Here is a 14,995-nt window from a genome sequence, read left to right as displayed (position 1 = left end):
GTATTTTTGCTATTCAGGGCCATACAGTGGACTAGCACTACAAACACATATTCACTGCATATACATTTGATTGACAAATAACCTTCGCAGTGCTAAATTTTTAGTATTCCAGTGTGAAAAATTGTCAAAATGATGTAAGATATTGATCAAAGAAAGGTTTTTTTATGGAATTGTATTCTTTTTTTATGTTAGTCTGTAAAACATTTCTATTAAAAGTGACACATTAATAAGATTACGAGCATGTTGATCTATTAAGCATCCTTTAAAAAAATGACATACTTGTGTGTGTGTAACATGAAACTCATTCATCAAACAGCACTCACCGTTTGATATTATATCTGTTAAGGGAAGCAAGCAAGTTATTTGATTTCAAATATCTCTTGGCTTCATTTCGTGGTCAATGTGTTAACCGCTTCATGATTCTAATATTTCTTCTTCTTTTTATAGAATTCATAACACAAAATTCATATGAAAAACAAATACACATTGATGTTGTTTTAAAATTGTAAAAGAGACTTGAAATTTTTTAGTATAGTGATGGTTGCCCAAAGATCCACTGTGAAAGTCGGAATATGTATTTGCCCCCGAACAGCGGATGAGAAAGAACGAGGCGTTCAAAATATTATACATACTGAGGAAAATGAAGTCAAAATTTCGATGGGAAATGGCAAAGGCCAGAAATCATATGAAGTCGATTTTGAGGTATTTGTTTGGATAAAACTTTAAAATAAATATGTACCGTTATAAATATTAAAAGAAGTTATTAACTATAAATATGGAAAAAAAATTTTGACCTTTTTATATCGATACTGATCCCCAAACTAGTCAAGACCTGAATCTGTTTTTTGTTAGTTACTACTATGCCTTCCATCACTCGATAAAGATTTTTTTTAATAAAAGTTTTATCACAGGGTAATAATTTATATGAGTAACCTTTGTTCCTTTTTATTCTACAGCCCTTCAATTTTGAGGCCCATGATGGTGTGAGTTCAAGTTTGAAAGAGGTAAGATTTTCATTATGGAAACTAGTTGTTGTTGTGTTTTCTCTTAGATGGTGTTATGACCTTTGTGGTCTTTCATTAACCTTCCGAAATATTTGATTTTCATGTTTGTATATCTTTTACTCTATCAGAATTTAAAATAAGATTTCTCTTGTGTATTCATAAATTAATGTATCAGCCGAATGGGTTTAAATTGAGAAACAATTTGAATTATTGATGATTGATGTGGTTAAATGGTTTTATTTTTATACTTTTTATCACACGCCGTTAAACCGAAAAATGTTAAAGGTTAAACCCATTATTTTATGATACTTTATGATATATTCCTTAAACCCTTACCTTAGAATACTATTTTTTCGGTGCAGAAGAGGAAAATACATTTTTCTTGTTATGAATGAGTACATTTCCTGTCTCGTGTCTTAAATTTCATTTCACAAAAAAAATGTAAACAAAATTTCTCACAGTGAATGACAGCGTCCAGCAGATCTGTCTTAATACCTTGTCATAGAGAACAATTTTATCAATATTTTTTGCCCCCATGAAAGAGTTTTAAGTCAAAGGAAAAGTTTTAACTGATTTAAAATTCCAAAAAATTATTTTGTTGTGTGAGGCAGAAATAATGCTTTTGTATTATACTCTCTTGTCACTACAAAAACACTTCATCACACATGCCACATTCCTTCGTAACAACATTTAGTTTAAATGATGTTTGTTTGTTTTACAAGTTACGTAAGATACATCTTCATGTTTACCCTTTATTGAAGTCATTGCATTTTTCAGGGAAGTGGATAAGGAAAATAGTCCTCGGCTAAATTTCAAAACGTAGCCCCCACCTTCACAAAGCACAAAGCAAGCAAATTCCCAATAGATGATTTTTTTAAGAGGGGTCAAACCTTCCCCACAGCATAGATTTTTAACATAATAAGCTCTGCCCCCAGTTCTATTACTCAACACTCAAGCTAAAACGGTTTAGCTCCCCCTAACCCCAGGGGGGGGGGTGCTATAACGGCTGAACTATGAAATATGACCCAGTAAACTTGAAAGGCTACTGGTATACTCAGGCTGATTAATGAAAGATATCGTTGTAAATCAATTAAATCCTTGCGTTCATAGGTTTGTAGCAACCTTGGGAACACTATCATAGACCAAGCATTTGCAGGGTACAATACAACTTTATTTACATACGGAGCCAAAGGGAGCGGTAAGACAACCGTGTTGTTCGGTAACAAGGAAGAGAGAGGCATCATTAGTTTCATACTCAACAATTTGTTCGCTGCTGCAGATCAGTGTGATTCTGATACCTCCTTCAGATGTGAAATCAGGTTTGTTTTCTACAAATATACTTTGTATAATAGACGTTTTTTATATTTTGTTAACTTACGTATATTCTGCCATTATGGAAGCAAACGTTCGAATCTGTAGAGGCATTACCTTACACAAATCGAATGTTTACTTCCATAATGGCGGAAATTACGTAACTTAACAACACATGAAAAACCTCTATATGTGAAGAAATTCATAGACTTTCTATCCGACTCTCTTCTTTCAAGAGATTGGTAGGCAGAGCAGGTGTACGTATTTCATCTTTATTGGAACTTATCAGTACTACGTACTGCACCCTGGCTATATGTTTAAAGCAGGTCCATTGCCTGACTATTCAATATGTTTGTTACCCCAGATTTGATAGCGCTTTATATGGCATGGATAGCTTGTTGAACGAGGTTTATCTCTCGTCGTACTAAATGTGATGCTTTCCATTACGAATATAAAAAGATTGATTCTTTCCTACAATCAAACCTCTGTGTAAAGAATGAGATTCACTAAAAATGAATTTTTTCACGACATAATTGATATAAAGCGTTTACTTTCAATGGACTAAGTATAAACTTCCTTGGTATGTTTTTTTCTTCGTCCTTCAGTTTCTTCGAATTGTGTGGGGACACGATATCTGATCTTGTATCGAAAAGACAACATCGAAAATCACAAGAGGGAATTGTCAAACTAAAAGGTATGCACCTGACTTTATAATGTTTTTCCCGTATGGTTTCGAATCGAATCGAATTGAATTGTTGCTTCTTCTTTGTCACACGCTCTGCACTTTAAAGCCCCGATTCGTATTTATAGATATGTGTTGTTAGGTAAAATATCGCGATATTTTCTTTCAGTGCACGAAGATTCTCGTAATATCGCGATATTTTCTTTAAGTGACGAAGATTCTCGTAATATCGCGATCTTTTTCTTTCAGTACGTGAAGATTCTCAGAAAGGAATATACGTCGACAAATTGAGCCGTCATATAGTGACGGATGTCGAAGATGCCACCAAATTATACGACAAAGGCGTCAAAAGCAGGTATGGCGAACTTAGCTCTCTTAAATGTAGAGAGATTGATGCGTATGCGTGTGTTATATAGTTTTGTGAAAATGTAGTGTAAATAAGCAAATAATAAGGAAATCTTGAACTTGGTGTATAATAAAAGAAAGAAGACATTACAATAAATCAATAATCAAACTTCTAATTCCCGTTATTCGAACAGCTATTTGAAATGACGTGGATAATCATCGATACGTCATCCTAATATCAAACTTTATGTTTTCAAACTGATTCGAGTCTAGTCTGTTAAAACATTATAAATATATCCTTAGAAATCGCCTGGCGACATTGGACCCCGACTCCAAAGGGACATCTCATACCATCTTCAGTATTAACTTCACACAGGCTCGTCTCAAAGACGGTCTACCAATGGAGTTGGTCAGCAAAATTAACATCATTGATCTTGGAAGCCGTGATGGGTATCAAGGCAATTTTGGGGTGAATCTTGTCATAAATCTTTCTGATATTTTAGCTATAAAATGATTTTCTCTAACGTTATAGATAGATAGAGTCGATATTTTACGTGGATAACCCAGTAATCTAGGACTTTTAGACAGTCTTTCGATTGTTTTTCACGGGGTCCACGGCTAGCCGGATCGGTTATCTATGAACTGAACGACACATTGGAGTGGGGATTCGGACTGCAAATCCCTGGTTTGAAACGTTGGCGTTTTTGATCATTTGGCCATCGCTCCTTAATTTATTAACTTGAATCATCACTATACTACTTGTCCTAGAACATCACGTTTTCTCCGGATTTTCTCTCTCAGTACAGAAGGATGCAGCCTAGTAAATAATTCTCCTGTCTTTCATAAAGTATTGAAAAAACAGTTGATGTTGACTCTAGAACTATCATTTTGTGTGAAGCCACAAGTTTGTGCACTCGTATCTTAGAATCTTATAATTTCCAGTCACCTGTTTTTAGTCCCCAAACAGCTGGTGATTTCGTGGAATTTCATTATCTGACCGTTCGATTTCTTCATTTTGCAGTTAAACGGTTTCCAAAACGGGAAGATGCCGACAGATCAAGAGCTTTTGGATGAAGACGAAAAGAAAGGGCCTTTAGAAGCTCTAAATGACGTCATTAACGCTCTGGCTGCGGATAATTATGGTTCCATCAATCCGATGAGAAGTTATGGAAGCATGAATCCCTCATCTAATGTCCCTTACGACTCATCGGTAAGGCTTGTAGAGATTCCGTTATTGTCGTGATTTTGGAACGTTGAGAGCCTGCTGCTTTAGATTTCTACCTCTCATTGACTGACTGTTTATAAACCGACAATCTTTTCAACTTGTTTTTAAAGATAATTGAGTGTTCGAGTTAAAAAGAAGAAAATTTTATAATGAAGGTTGATCAAGGAAAATTGAACGAGATTTTCTGTTTAGTGAGATTAAAGATACGGCACTTTCTCTGTATCAACAACCTGCACCAGTCTGAAAACTGAAGTTCTCCATAGCTCTTATTGATCTTTCCACTTGTGGTTTATTTCAGAACTTGACATTATACATGAAAGAATCGATGGGTGGGAACTGCGAGACCATCATGCTTTGTTGTATCTCACCAGCTGAAAGAGCACTCCGTGATACTCTCAACACTCTCAAATATGGAAATCTGGCAAGACTCATCAAAAATAAACCGACGCTGAATGAGGTATACCTTATCGGCCAAAACTTAGTCGGCCTTGATTTTAGTCGGCCTTGATTTTAGTCGGCCTTAATTTTAGTCGGCCTTAATTTTAGTCAGCCTTAATTTTAGTCAGCCTTAATATTAGTCGGCCTTAATTATTAATCGGCCCTAATTTTAGTCACCTTGTCAAAATTTCGTCACTAAGGGCCGACTAATAATTAAGACCGACTAAAAATTTTCAATTATTATATCTTCGTAAATTCTTTGTTAAAGTAATACCGATGTGAAAAGTGGGTTAAGGAAAGCTTAATATTAATAAACTTTTAATTGGCAGTCGGCCCTAATTTTAGTCACCAAGCCAAAATTTACAATTAGGGCCGACTAAGTTTTGGCCGATAAGGTAGTAAACTATCAAATTTACTCACTGACCTTTATATACACTGGACCAACTTTCTCAATCTCGGCCAAGCAAAATCTTTGATCGGAGTTTTTTGAAAAGTGGTACCCTAATGGCGGCACTACTCAATAGAGGTGTAAATGCATCGAGAGCGTGAGATGATGTAGCGCCGTTGAACGTTAGTTTTTAACACTGCAATGGCTTTTTTACGGGTACCAATTCAAAAAAAATTCGATCAAAGAGGGTGGTTATAGCTTGGTCCAGGGTTTATAAAGGTCAGTGAATTTACTTCATAAGATAATCGGGATTTGAAACCCATTATAAAGGTCGTTTTGACGCCGCAAGAAAGTTGACCATCTCCTTTACTAGCGAGTTATCTACCATTTTGCGGACGGAGCGAAGGAGTGACTGAAAAGGTTTGGAATAACCCGCAGTTCTGACCCGCAAATTAGATGGCGGTGAAAGTGCTGATTTACGATAACGGCCCCAGTCAGTCAGGATCTCTATAAATTAATAACTTACTGTCAACAATATAGAGAAGTAAAAACATTGCTGAAATTCGTTACTACTTTGAAATATTGTATTACTTATCTGAAAGCAAAATGGTTTGTACAGAGTGAAGTACACAATTTAAAGATCTTTTCTCACTGGTATGTTTTCTTCGCACATATGCAGACTGATCAAAGACTTCCCTGTAGATATTGTCAATCTCAACTTTAAGTATTATTCCGCTTTAGGATCAGAACGTGAAGTTGATTCGAGAACTGAAGAACGAAATTGATACACTGAAGAACAGCAATACGGTAAAATAGATTTTCTATGCAGCAAAGTATTTGCGGAAAGCTAACTGTACAGCACACAGTAGTTTTCAATGTTCTTACATCTTAGCCCGGAGAGTTAAATTGGGAATGATTTGAGAGCTTTGTAGTCTCAAAATTGATTTTCTACTTTGACAACTATATGCTATTCTCTAAAATACTTGGAGGGCATCTAAATAAATGTCCTAGTTTAAAAGTTAAGTCGTGCAAAAGCTCATAAAATACCTGTTTCACACCAGTTCGTTCATCACAAGAGACATAAAATTTACCATATGTCAGTACCACATACAAATTATTGAAGCCATCAGGTTAATGTTGTTGAATTCTCAAAAAAGAGAGAGAGAGAGGGGAGAGATATCTTGTCCATTGAATACATAGGCTCTATTTTAAAGGTGAAGTCTATTAAACTTCCGCCACGGTATTTAAAACATATCCTTTAATAAGTTATAGTCCCTTTTTCTCAATAAAGAATTGTCTGTGGGAGTTGGTTACCTAGGCATTTTTGATATCATTCCTTAACTGTCTACACGACCCAAGTAAATAAACATGAATTTATGTTCGTATGATACGAGCAATTTTCTATTGGGGTTTCTTATCGATGGAGTATTGCAAAAAATCTTGTTTTTAGGGGTTTGTTGTGTAATACATGAGAATTTTGAAGAGATGAAGAAGAGTTGGAGTTTCTTGTACGTGTTTTTGGATTTTTTGGTTGGGGTAAATTGAGAAACTTTTTCCGGGAAGATTGAATTCACTTCATGGTTAAGTTGGGAGTGTTGTTTTATACTGCGTAGAACTGACAGAGGCTGTTGTATTCAACTTTATTTACTGGATAACACATCGTTAAAAACGCAAAAAGTCGAGATTACAAAGAAAGGCTGCATCTTGTGTTGTTGTTGGCTAAGTCAAATTGACTGAATGGACTTTTAACACAATTCGGTATGAGTTTGAATAGATACCGAATCAATGATCGGAGACCGTCCTTGTTTTACTATCACTGTATGCTAGCAGCCGATGAGAAAAGACGACAGAATTACCATAAAGCAGTGAGTAAATTTTACACGGATATCTTAAACAACACTAGATAGGGCTCCCTTCACAACCCACGAACAGGTGAAGCAAGGAATAATAATGCGCCATCTTGCGCCAGCTAAAAATAGGCAACAGTTCGATCAAAAGCATTCTCTCGCTTCCTCGATTCTGACCATCCTACTTATCCATTTTAATCCAACAAATATTGCCGATACAACTTTATAAAGGAAAGCAAGCGCGTATTTATGCTTCACCCAGGGTTAGAGAGGCTCCGTCTAGTGTTCGATGTAAGACATCTGTGATATTGTTACGTCATATTTTTTCAACCAATTACCTTGCTATGTTTGAACTGTGTTTCACATGGAGAGTACCTAATGTCCATCTATTTCCATCTCACCGTCATTAAGGGACGTCTTCCCGTCTCTATTGTAATGAATGAGTGCTTCTTTGATGAAATAATTCACTTGTATTTTTAAGTGTATTAAATGAAAAAGGTTTCGTTGAATTAAATTGTTATGGTTATAGATGTCGCTTTTGTTTCGTTGAGTGAAATGGCTGGAGCTCAAACAGATTTATGGTTCTTTTTTTACCATTTTTAACGTTGCTGGCTTACAGTTCTTATTTTGTACTACTCGTTATCTCGTGGGTTTTTTTCGCTCGTTTATTAATTGGCAAAAGTTGCTAGTGTTAGTGAACTGTAAACTCGTCCTTAGATTAGTCAAATCATCTCTTCACAAATATCCAATCTAGCAATGAATTTTAAGTTGACCTATGTTGTTACCCTCCCCTTTTCAACCAAACTATGCTATACAATCTCAATCCGGAAATATCGTTTTGACGTCAAAAAGTATGTGAAAAATGTCGTTGTATTTTAAATCGCATCTCGGAGCTATTTGTTGATAAACTTCTTTTTATATTCTCTTTCCTTTATATGAAGATTAAACGCGAATAAATCACATAAGATCATTAAAGAATAATTGCCATCTAACATTAGAGTTGATTGTTAATGACTTAAACCGTGGTATTAACACGGATGTTAAGCTGGTGTCAGCTTCATTTATATCGGTTTAATTTCTCTCACGCGAGAATGTATTTTGGCATTCTGTTGTATCTCAATCCTTCAAACATCTGGTTCAAACGGATTTAGATTCGAATGTTATTACTTGCTGCTTTGTAAAGGAGTTTCTCAACTTAAGATTATTGGTAACACTGACTGTTGGTATAAATCTCCATTCTGTGAAGGCTATCTCAGCGTTTTAAAAAGAATGAGCATCTATTAAGGAAAGACTCTTCAATGTTTTCATCGCGACTTTATCCTGTTAAAGTGACATCAAGACTCTTCAATGTTTTCAATCCTGTTAAAGTGACGTCTGAATTGTCTTTGCAAGTAGTATGGTAGAGAAATGATGGCATCCATTTTCAGCTAATCGTTTGATCGCTAATTATTGAATGGAAAAATTCAATTTCTCATGCAAAAAGACAGATGAAAGAAAGATTTTTACAAGAACCTCCCCACCTCTCGTTGAGTCAACTTTTCAAGTAGCTGAAAAATTTCGCGACAACACACGTATATCTTCTTCCTGAATAGGGGTTGACTTCATTGAACTTCAACTTGACTTCTTTAAAATCAAGATGTGTAACGAGATGGCATTACCACAAAAATGTGCAAGTTACATCTCGACAGTCAATGTCTTCTTGAAGAGCTGGAAACGTAAACATCAAAGACTTGCTCAGCATTCCTCAACCATCATCGATGGAGACACGTCAACGAAAATTACTGTATTCTTGAAGAAGTGGAATAAACTTCATCGTGAACTTATCCGTGAACCGTATTGTGCACAAGAGTTCATCAACAACGACCCGTTACTCACCAGTGCACTTTTTCTTGCTAGGTGGAAAGAGATTTGCCGTCAACTGGTGCGAGAATCGCTTTGTTTTCAAGAATATTTAGAGAAATATTACCTGTCAAAAGACTTTGCTTTTTCTAAGCGGTGGAAAGAGATGTACCGGGAGATCGTACGGGAATCACTCTGTCTTCAGGTCTACCTTGACCGTGAGGGAGTTATTAACGAACACAATGAGGATGTGATGCAACCTGAAGTGGTTCTGAGTGAGAATTTTTTTAACGCCTGGATATTCGGTGGTGGACTTAAGATTGTGATTCCCGATGAATCAACTCTCAAATATTGCCACTGTGTAAGTAATACCGTAAAAGTGAACGCGATTCTTAGCTTGAACACTGTCTCGGTTTCATTTCGCCTACAAAAAAAACATTCCCCCTTCTTGTCCTGTTATAGGAGATTCGTGTTCAACCATAAACCCAGTGGAAGGCGTCAGGTCCCCCCCCCCTACAGCACATTTGTTCGGGATAGAGATGAATAGAAAGAGGAAAGATAGGATGGCACTTTTGCTCTAAGGTAGGGGGGGGTTTAGTGGCTGAAAAGCCTCTTAAAACGGTCTTCTTCGACCGGTTCTGACGGGAAAAACGTCAGAAAAAACTACTCTAGGAAAGCGCTGTTGTTGGGACTTCAGCTGCTAGAACTTTAGTGGCATGACCAATCAAAGGCATAGTTACTTGGTTCAGTAGTCTTATGTATTCTTGTCTCAAAGATTAAAGCATGCAAGTAGGTGATAAGCTTTGTCCTTGCTACGTTCTCCTTTTACTGCCAAGTGGTTGTCTTATCAAGGTAGAATTTATTGCTAATCAGACGAGCTAAATCATTTACTGATAGAAATCTTCATCAAAAGACAACTCGTTACGATAAAGTTTCATCAATGTGTGATGATAACTTTATTTGAAGTGTCACTTTCAGACTTTGCTTTCCTCTGATTCGAAATAGACGTTAGATTGGTTCAGTATTTACGAGTTTGATGGTCAAGAAGTGCTTGTGGCAAAAATATAAGTGTCCTTTGAGGTTTAAGGAATTGAAATTGCTTTTGGCAAAAAGTAAGGGTGTTCTTTAGGTTTAAAGGAAAATGTATAACCGCCTCAAAATGTACAAAGTCGAATTGGTTTCGAGCTCGCTAAAATGGAAATGAGTGAGAAAGAGAGTAGCGATCTAAATGACCCACTCCGTTATTGTATGAAGGTTGCAGTAAGAAGACTGGTTACTTTGAACTCATTGACCCGAAGGGCTAGAGTAGAATCTCTTAGAAAAAGTGAAGCCACTTATTACCCATCCAGAACGCGCCTAGAACGCACCGCAATCATGACGACAGATTGTATCTAGCGGTTCATTTGTTTTTGAGGACTGCATTTTCTTCAATCCGGCATGTGTGTAAAAACCACGCGCGGGCGTTTTGGTGGGGAAATAAGAGGCTTCATTTCATCTCATCGAGTCTAGCCCTTCGGGCTTGGAAGTCAATGTTCGAGCTCCTATGCATTCCTACATTGCAGGATGTCTCCATCAGTTGGATTGACATCATTGACTCAGACATCATACCTCAGTTCATTAATTTCTGTTTATCTCTTTCCACACATTAGGCGAGTGATGGTAAGAAGCAACAAAAGCTGCAGCGCGATCAAGAACTAATGAAACGGTTGACCGGTATATGGGAAGACAAATGGAGCAAAGCTCAAAAAATGATCCAAGTATGTATTCTCTCTTAATACTTTGTTTGAAATATTTTCTTATCATCCCCTTACAAGAGCAGGGGTTGCGGCTCCACTTTGAAATTGATAGGGCCATGATATACTGACGAAGGAGGCACCACTAAGGTTGGCGCCGACGGATTTAAATTTTTGAATTTTAACCCTTCTAGTTCGCCTAAAACAGGTTTGTTTAAACGTTATTAACCCCCCCCCCCCCCCCCCCGGTGCCGCAGCCTCTGAAGAGAGCAAATTTGCGATGTTCTTGTCAATGGAAAGGAATGGAGAAAAACCACACCCACCTATGCCACATTCATCGTTGATTTGTTTTCGCCCATTCGGGTTATGCACCCATGCAATTTCTACTTGCATTGGGTATCTTTTTTTTTCAATATTTACTTGGTTGCAAATGAGATATTTTAGAGAAGAAGTTAAAAGTTACATCATTTCGTTTGTTCGTCACAGTGCTGTATATTATAAGACATTCCACGTTCGTAATGGATCATGGGTAATCAGGACCATCGCGCTCTGGTAACGACTTTCTGTTAGTCTAAATATTTGGATGTTCTTGCTTTTAACCAACGGAAAACTGTTATGAGGGCGCAATCATAGATTTATAAAGCCCGAAGAGCTAGATGTCGTACTTTTGCTAAAAAGTGTGCTGTGGTTACCTTCGGGCTTTATAAATCTATGGCACAATCAGTTCTGATTACCCATGATTCATTTCGACTCTGAAATGGCCTATGAATACTCAATTCTTCCCACTGTCATGGACCTACGGGCAGAAAAAAATACATATTCTTAAGCCTGAAGATTGAACGGGCACATCTGAGAACAATTTTTCTGATTCTTTCATTCTCTTTTGTAGGACAAGGATCTCAATCTGACCGACTTAGGCGGTGTTGGCGTGAAACTTGAAACCAAAGAACCACATTTCGTCAGCTTGGGCGGAGGGCGTCTAAGCGTTGGCGTGTCCATCATACCCATCAAAAGAGGTCAGTGACTTTTAATGTATTACTTAGAAAAAACGCCCCTTCTTTTTAACGCCCTCTTTTTTTAGACGTCCCTCCTAAAATCCAAAAATTTTGATAAACACCCAGGGCGTTTATTCGAAGTAATACGGTGAGTGGATAATCTTTTCAATCTCTAGTCTAAGAAATGGGATTAATTGTTTTTGGGACTTCTCCTTTTCTCTTGTTGATTTTTCTTTATTCCTTGAAATGCCTCGCAGACTAAACCTCGCTCTCTACCTTGTTTTGACAAGATCGAGTTAAAACGGAAACCGAACTTCTTGATCAACTTTTCTGATGAAACACTTTCGGTTTGTTAACAGGCTTCACACGTGTTGGTTGTGGAGGAGATGGATACGAAGTGGATTTGTTGGTTCGTGGCAAGGGAATCACTAAGTAAGTCACAGTGCATCTTTCTTGTTCTTTTATTTATTCCATAGTAGTAAGAAACATTATTTTAACAAGAACTAGCATTTTTCTTTGTTTCTAATACTTTGCCGTGGTATTAGAAAGCCGTAACGACGTCCAATGGCTTTAAACAGATTTTCTGTCTGCAAAACTTCTGAAAGATTTGGCGCTGTGTCATATTCCTAACTATTGTTTTGATTCTGTATCATTTTTCTAACTAACCGTTTCTGTGAAATGAATTAAAATATCAAAAAAAGGTTTTTAAGCAAAAGCTGTAAAGCTGCACCTCCATTGGTTAATTCACATTTTTTTATAAAAAAGGTCTAATTGGTTTGCAAATGCAGATGCGGCTTTTTTGCAATGGCTTTTTTATGGTCAGTACCTTAAAACAGCTCAAATTCAGCTACAGCTTTTTTATTCTCCAGTGTCGATATAGTCATTTCGATAGAAAATGCTCGTCGACGTGACTTTAGCTTCACTAAAAGTATTCAAAATTAATTTGGAAAATAGTAGCAGAAATTGATGCTTTTCGCCAAGAAAACTAGTTTTCTAGATCTAAACAACCTTTTCTCTTTATTTGTTTGTAGCGAACACTGTCTAATCGAGTTCGACGGAGAAGCTGTTGTCTTGCATCCCAAGAATGAGCTTTGTTCGGTGGACGGGGTACCTATATCCGAACCTACGCGACTTCCACAAGGTATATCTTCCATCTTTTTTTCTACCAGACCTTTTCCTACGAAGCTCAAAAGATAACGAATAGCCTAAGACCATGTTCGCACGTGACGGCTCCGTTTCGCTCCGAAACGGAATGAAGCCATTCTATCGGTTAGAAGTGACGTAACAATGTAACCAATAGAATGGCTTCATTTCGTTTGAGCGAAACGGAATCGTCACGTGCGAGCATGGTCTAAATAATGTCTCACACGCATCGCATCGCCGCGTTAGTCAATTCAAAGGGATGCTTTTCCAGTGATGGTTTTGTGTTTTTAAAGTTTTGGCCGACTGTATAACTAATATCTGACAAGATGTGGTTAGTTATTTCGCTTCGAAATATCAAATTCGAAAAATATAAGAATTAACGTGGTGTCTTTGCTTTGTGTTGCGAAAAAACCTCAAATGGATTTCGTGTTGTATTTAACACGAGATGGATTTCTTGATAACTATTCTTTCCACACCCGTTGTTAACCGTTCGCACGATACCAAGGTTACCGTTAGTTTGTATGTTAATCTCTTAATATGAACCTAACAGGTTTAAAATACATTTCAAAGCAACTCAAGTGGGAACGGCTAAGCAATTTGTCTTCCTAACACAGAAACCTGCTCTGACAAAATAATTCAAACATATGGCTTGCAAGTAAAGCTACAGCGATACTCTTTTTGTCGAAAATTGCATGTTCTGGTTTTGGGTTTAGCTTACTCTATATGCACCCTGAAACTTTCGTATTATATTCTGGACTGAATCTGATTTTCTGAAAGGATAATTAAACAATACAATGATTCTTGATGAAAAGCATACATTTAAATATGCCTCCTCACCTACATACAAGAATTCTTTACCAAAGTTTCATTGGAGTACTAATTGAGATTAATTATATTTTGATTTGAGAAATATGTTTCTGGTTTGTGCTACACACCGCATTCATTTTGAAGGGATCCATAAATACTTAAGAATTGAATGCAATCCCAGATTTCTTACATTCCATACCAAGGGAACTACATTTGTTTGCCAAGCTTTTGGTATCGACAGTTTACGTTTTGAACATGTTTGGATCTCGTACTTTTACGTTTTGCCGACATCTAATTAATGCTGTAACTTTTTTCAAAACTATTCTAGGCAAAACGAACGGAAATTTTGTGAACGTTTAAGATTATTAATCTGCTTTGGTTGAATTTATTGATCTCAGACCTTGCTAAGACTTGAAAATTTAATGGTGCTGGTCGTGAGCTTAATTAAATTGGGATTTGCTCGAACCATCAATACGTTTTGATGGGTGTCGGTAACTCGTGCTGTTGACAAAAGAAAATTTATGAATCTTTAGATTGTGAAACTTGCCAGTTCAGAATCTAAAACTGGACTTACACATAACATAACAAGGATATAATTCCTGATCTTCGAACATAATTTTCGTGGCATTCCAAGTAAAATAATACATTCATTTCAATTGAGCTTGTTTATCAACTCACTTGGACACTTCTTTTCATTTCAGGTTGTATGGTGTGTATTGGTCAAAACAATTATTTTCGCTTCAACCATCCGAAACAAGCTGCTTTGATCAGAGAACAAACGAAAAACTCCAGATTCTCCATCGTTCCCGACGCTGCTGTCTATCCTGGTAAGTCTAACATCTTTTTGACGTTCATCTAACGTCATATGGAAGCCTTAGACGTTGTTTTAACATCTTTTTGACGTTCAACTAACGTCATATGGACGCCTTAGCCGTTTTATTGACATCTTTGTGTCAGGTGGGTTATTTGGAATATTTGAAATCTTTCCAAGACCTTCATCGACATGAATATATTAACAGGCCTTGGAAAGTTTGAAATGTAACTTTTTAAAGAAGGTATGAGCTTTTTGGTCTGCGAACCTTGAATTCAATCACGGGCCCGGTTTTGAAAAGATACAGCTCTTTAGTTGTATACTCCACTCTTTTCGAGTAGCTATTACACATTGTTGATAGTATAATTTAAAAGTTGCTAGGTGTTGAATAGCACTTATCTCAATTACAAAGGAGGAGGAGGCTTTT

At 36.8% G+C, this 14,995-nt stretch overlaps 1 protein-coding gene across 2 annotated transcripts in view; it reads left to right on the top strand.

The window, feature by feature from the left end:
• The first annotated feature begins 445 nt into the window (after positions 1–445).
• Positions 446–14,995, top strand: part of LOC136818185 (kinesin-like protein KIF16B) — a 36,052-nt gene continuing 21,502 nt past the window's right edge. The window contains exons 1-14 of one of the 2 annotated variants that reach the window (XM_067074541.1): positions 446–702; positions 957–1,004; positions 2,115–2,323; positions 2,921–3,009; positions 3,247–3,352; positions 3,646–3,811; positions 4,364–4,552; positions 4,866–5,024; positions 6,135–6,200; positions 10,729–10,836; positions 11,702–11,828; positions 12,167–12,239; positions 12,839–12,948; positions 14,459–14,584. In XM_067074541.1, coding sequence (XP_066930642.1) covers positions 538–702; positions 957–1,004; positions 2,115–2,323; positions 2,921–3,009; positions 3,247–3,352; positions 3,646–3,811; positions 4,364–4,552; positions 4,866–5,024; positions 6,135–6,200; positions 10,729–10,836; positions 11,702–11,828; positions 12,167–12,239; positions 12,839–12,948; positions 14,459–14,584 — 1,741 coding nt within the window. In that variant the 5' untranslated portion in view covers positions 446–537. Of the gene's footprint in view, positions 703–956; positions 1,005–2,114; positions 2,324–2,920; positions 3,010–3,246; positions 3,353–3,645; positions 3,812–4,363; positions 4,553–4,865; positions 5,025–6,134; positions 6,201–8,178; positions 9,441–10,728; positions 10,837–11,701; positions 11,829–12,166; positions 12,240–12,838; positions 12,949–14,458; positions 14,585–14,995 lie in introns of those variants that run through there. The other variant, XM_067074542.1, reaches the window with a different exon arrangement.

This window comes from Clytia hemisphaerica, unplaced genomic scaffold (genome assembly GCF_902728285.1).
Source record: "Clytia hemisphaerica strain Z4C2 unplaced genomic scaffold, Clytia hemisphaerica genome assembly, whole genome shotgun sequence".
Taxonomy (NCBI): Eukaryota; Metazoa; Cnidaria; class Hydrozoa; order Leptothecata; family Clytiidae; genus Clytia; species Clytia hemisphaerica.
Note: the sequence above shows the minus strand (reverse complement) of the source record. Positions and strands in the feature narration are given on the sequence as shown.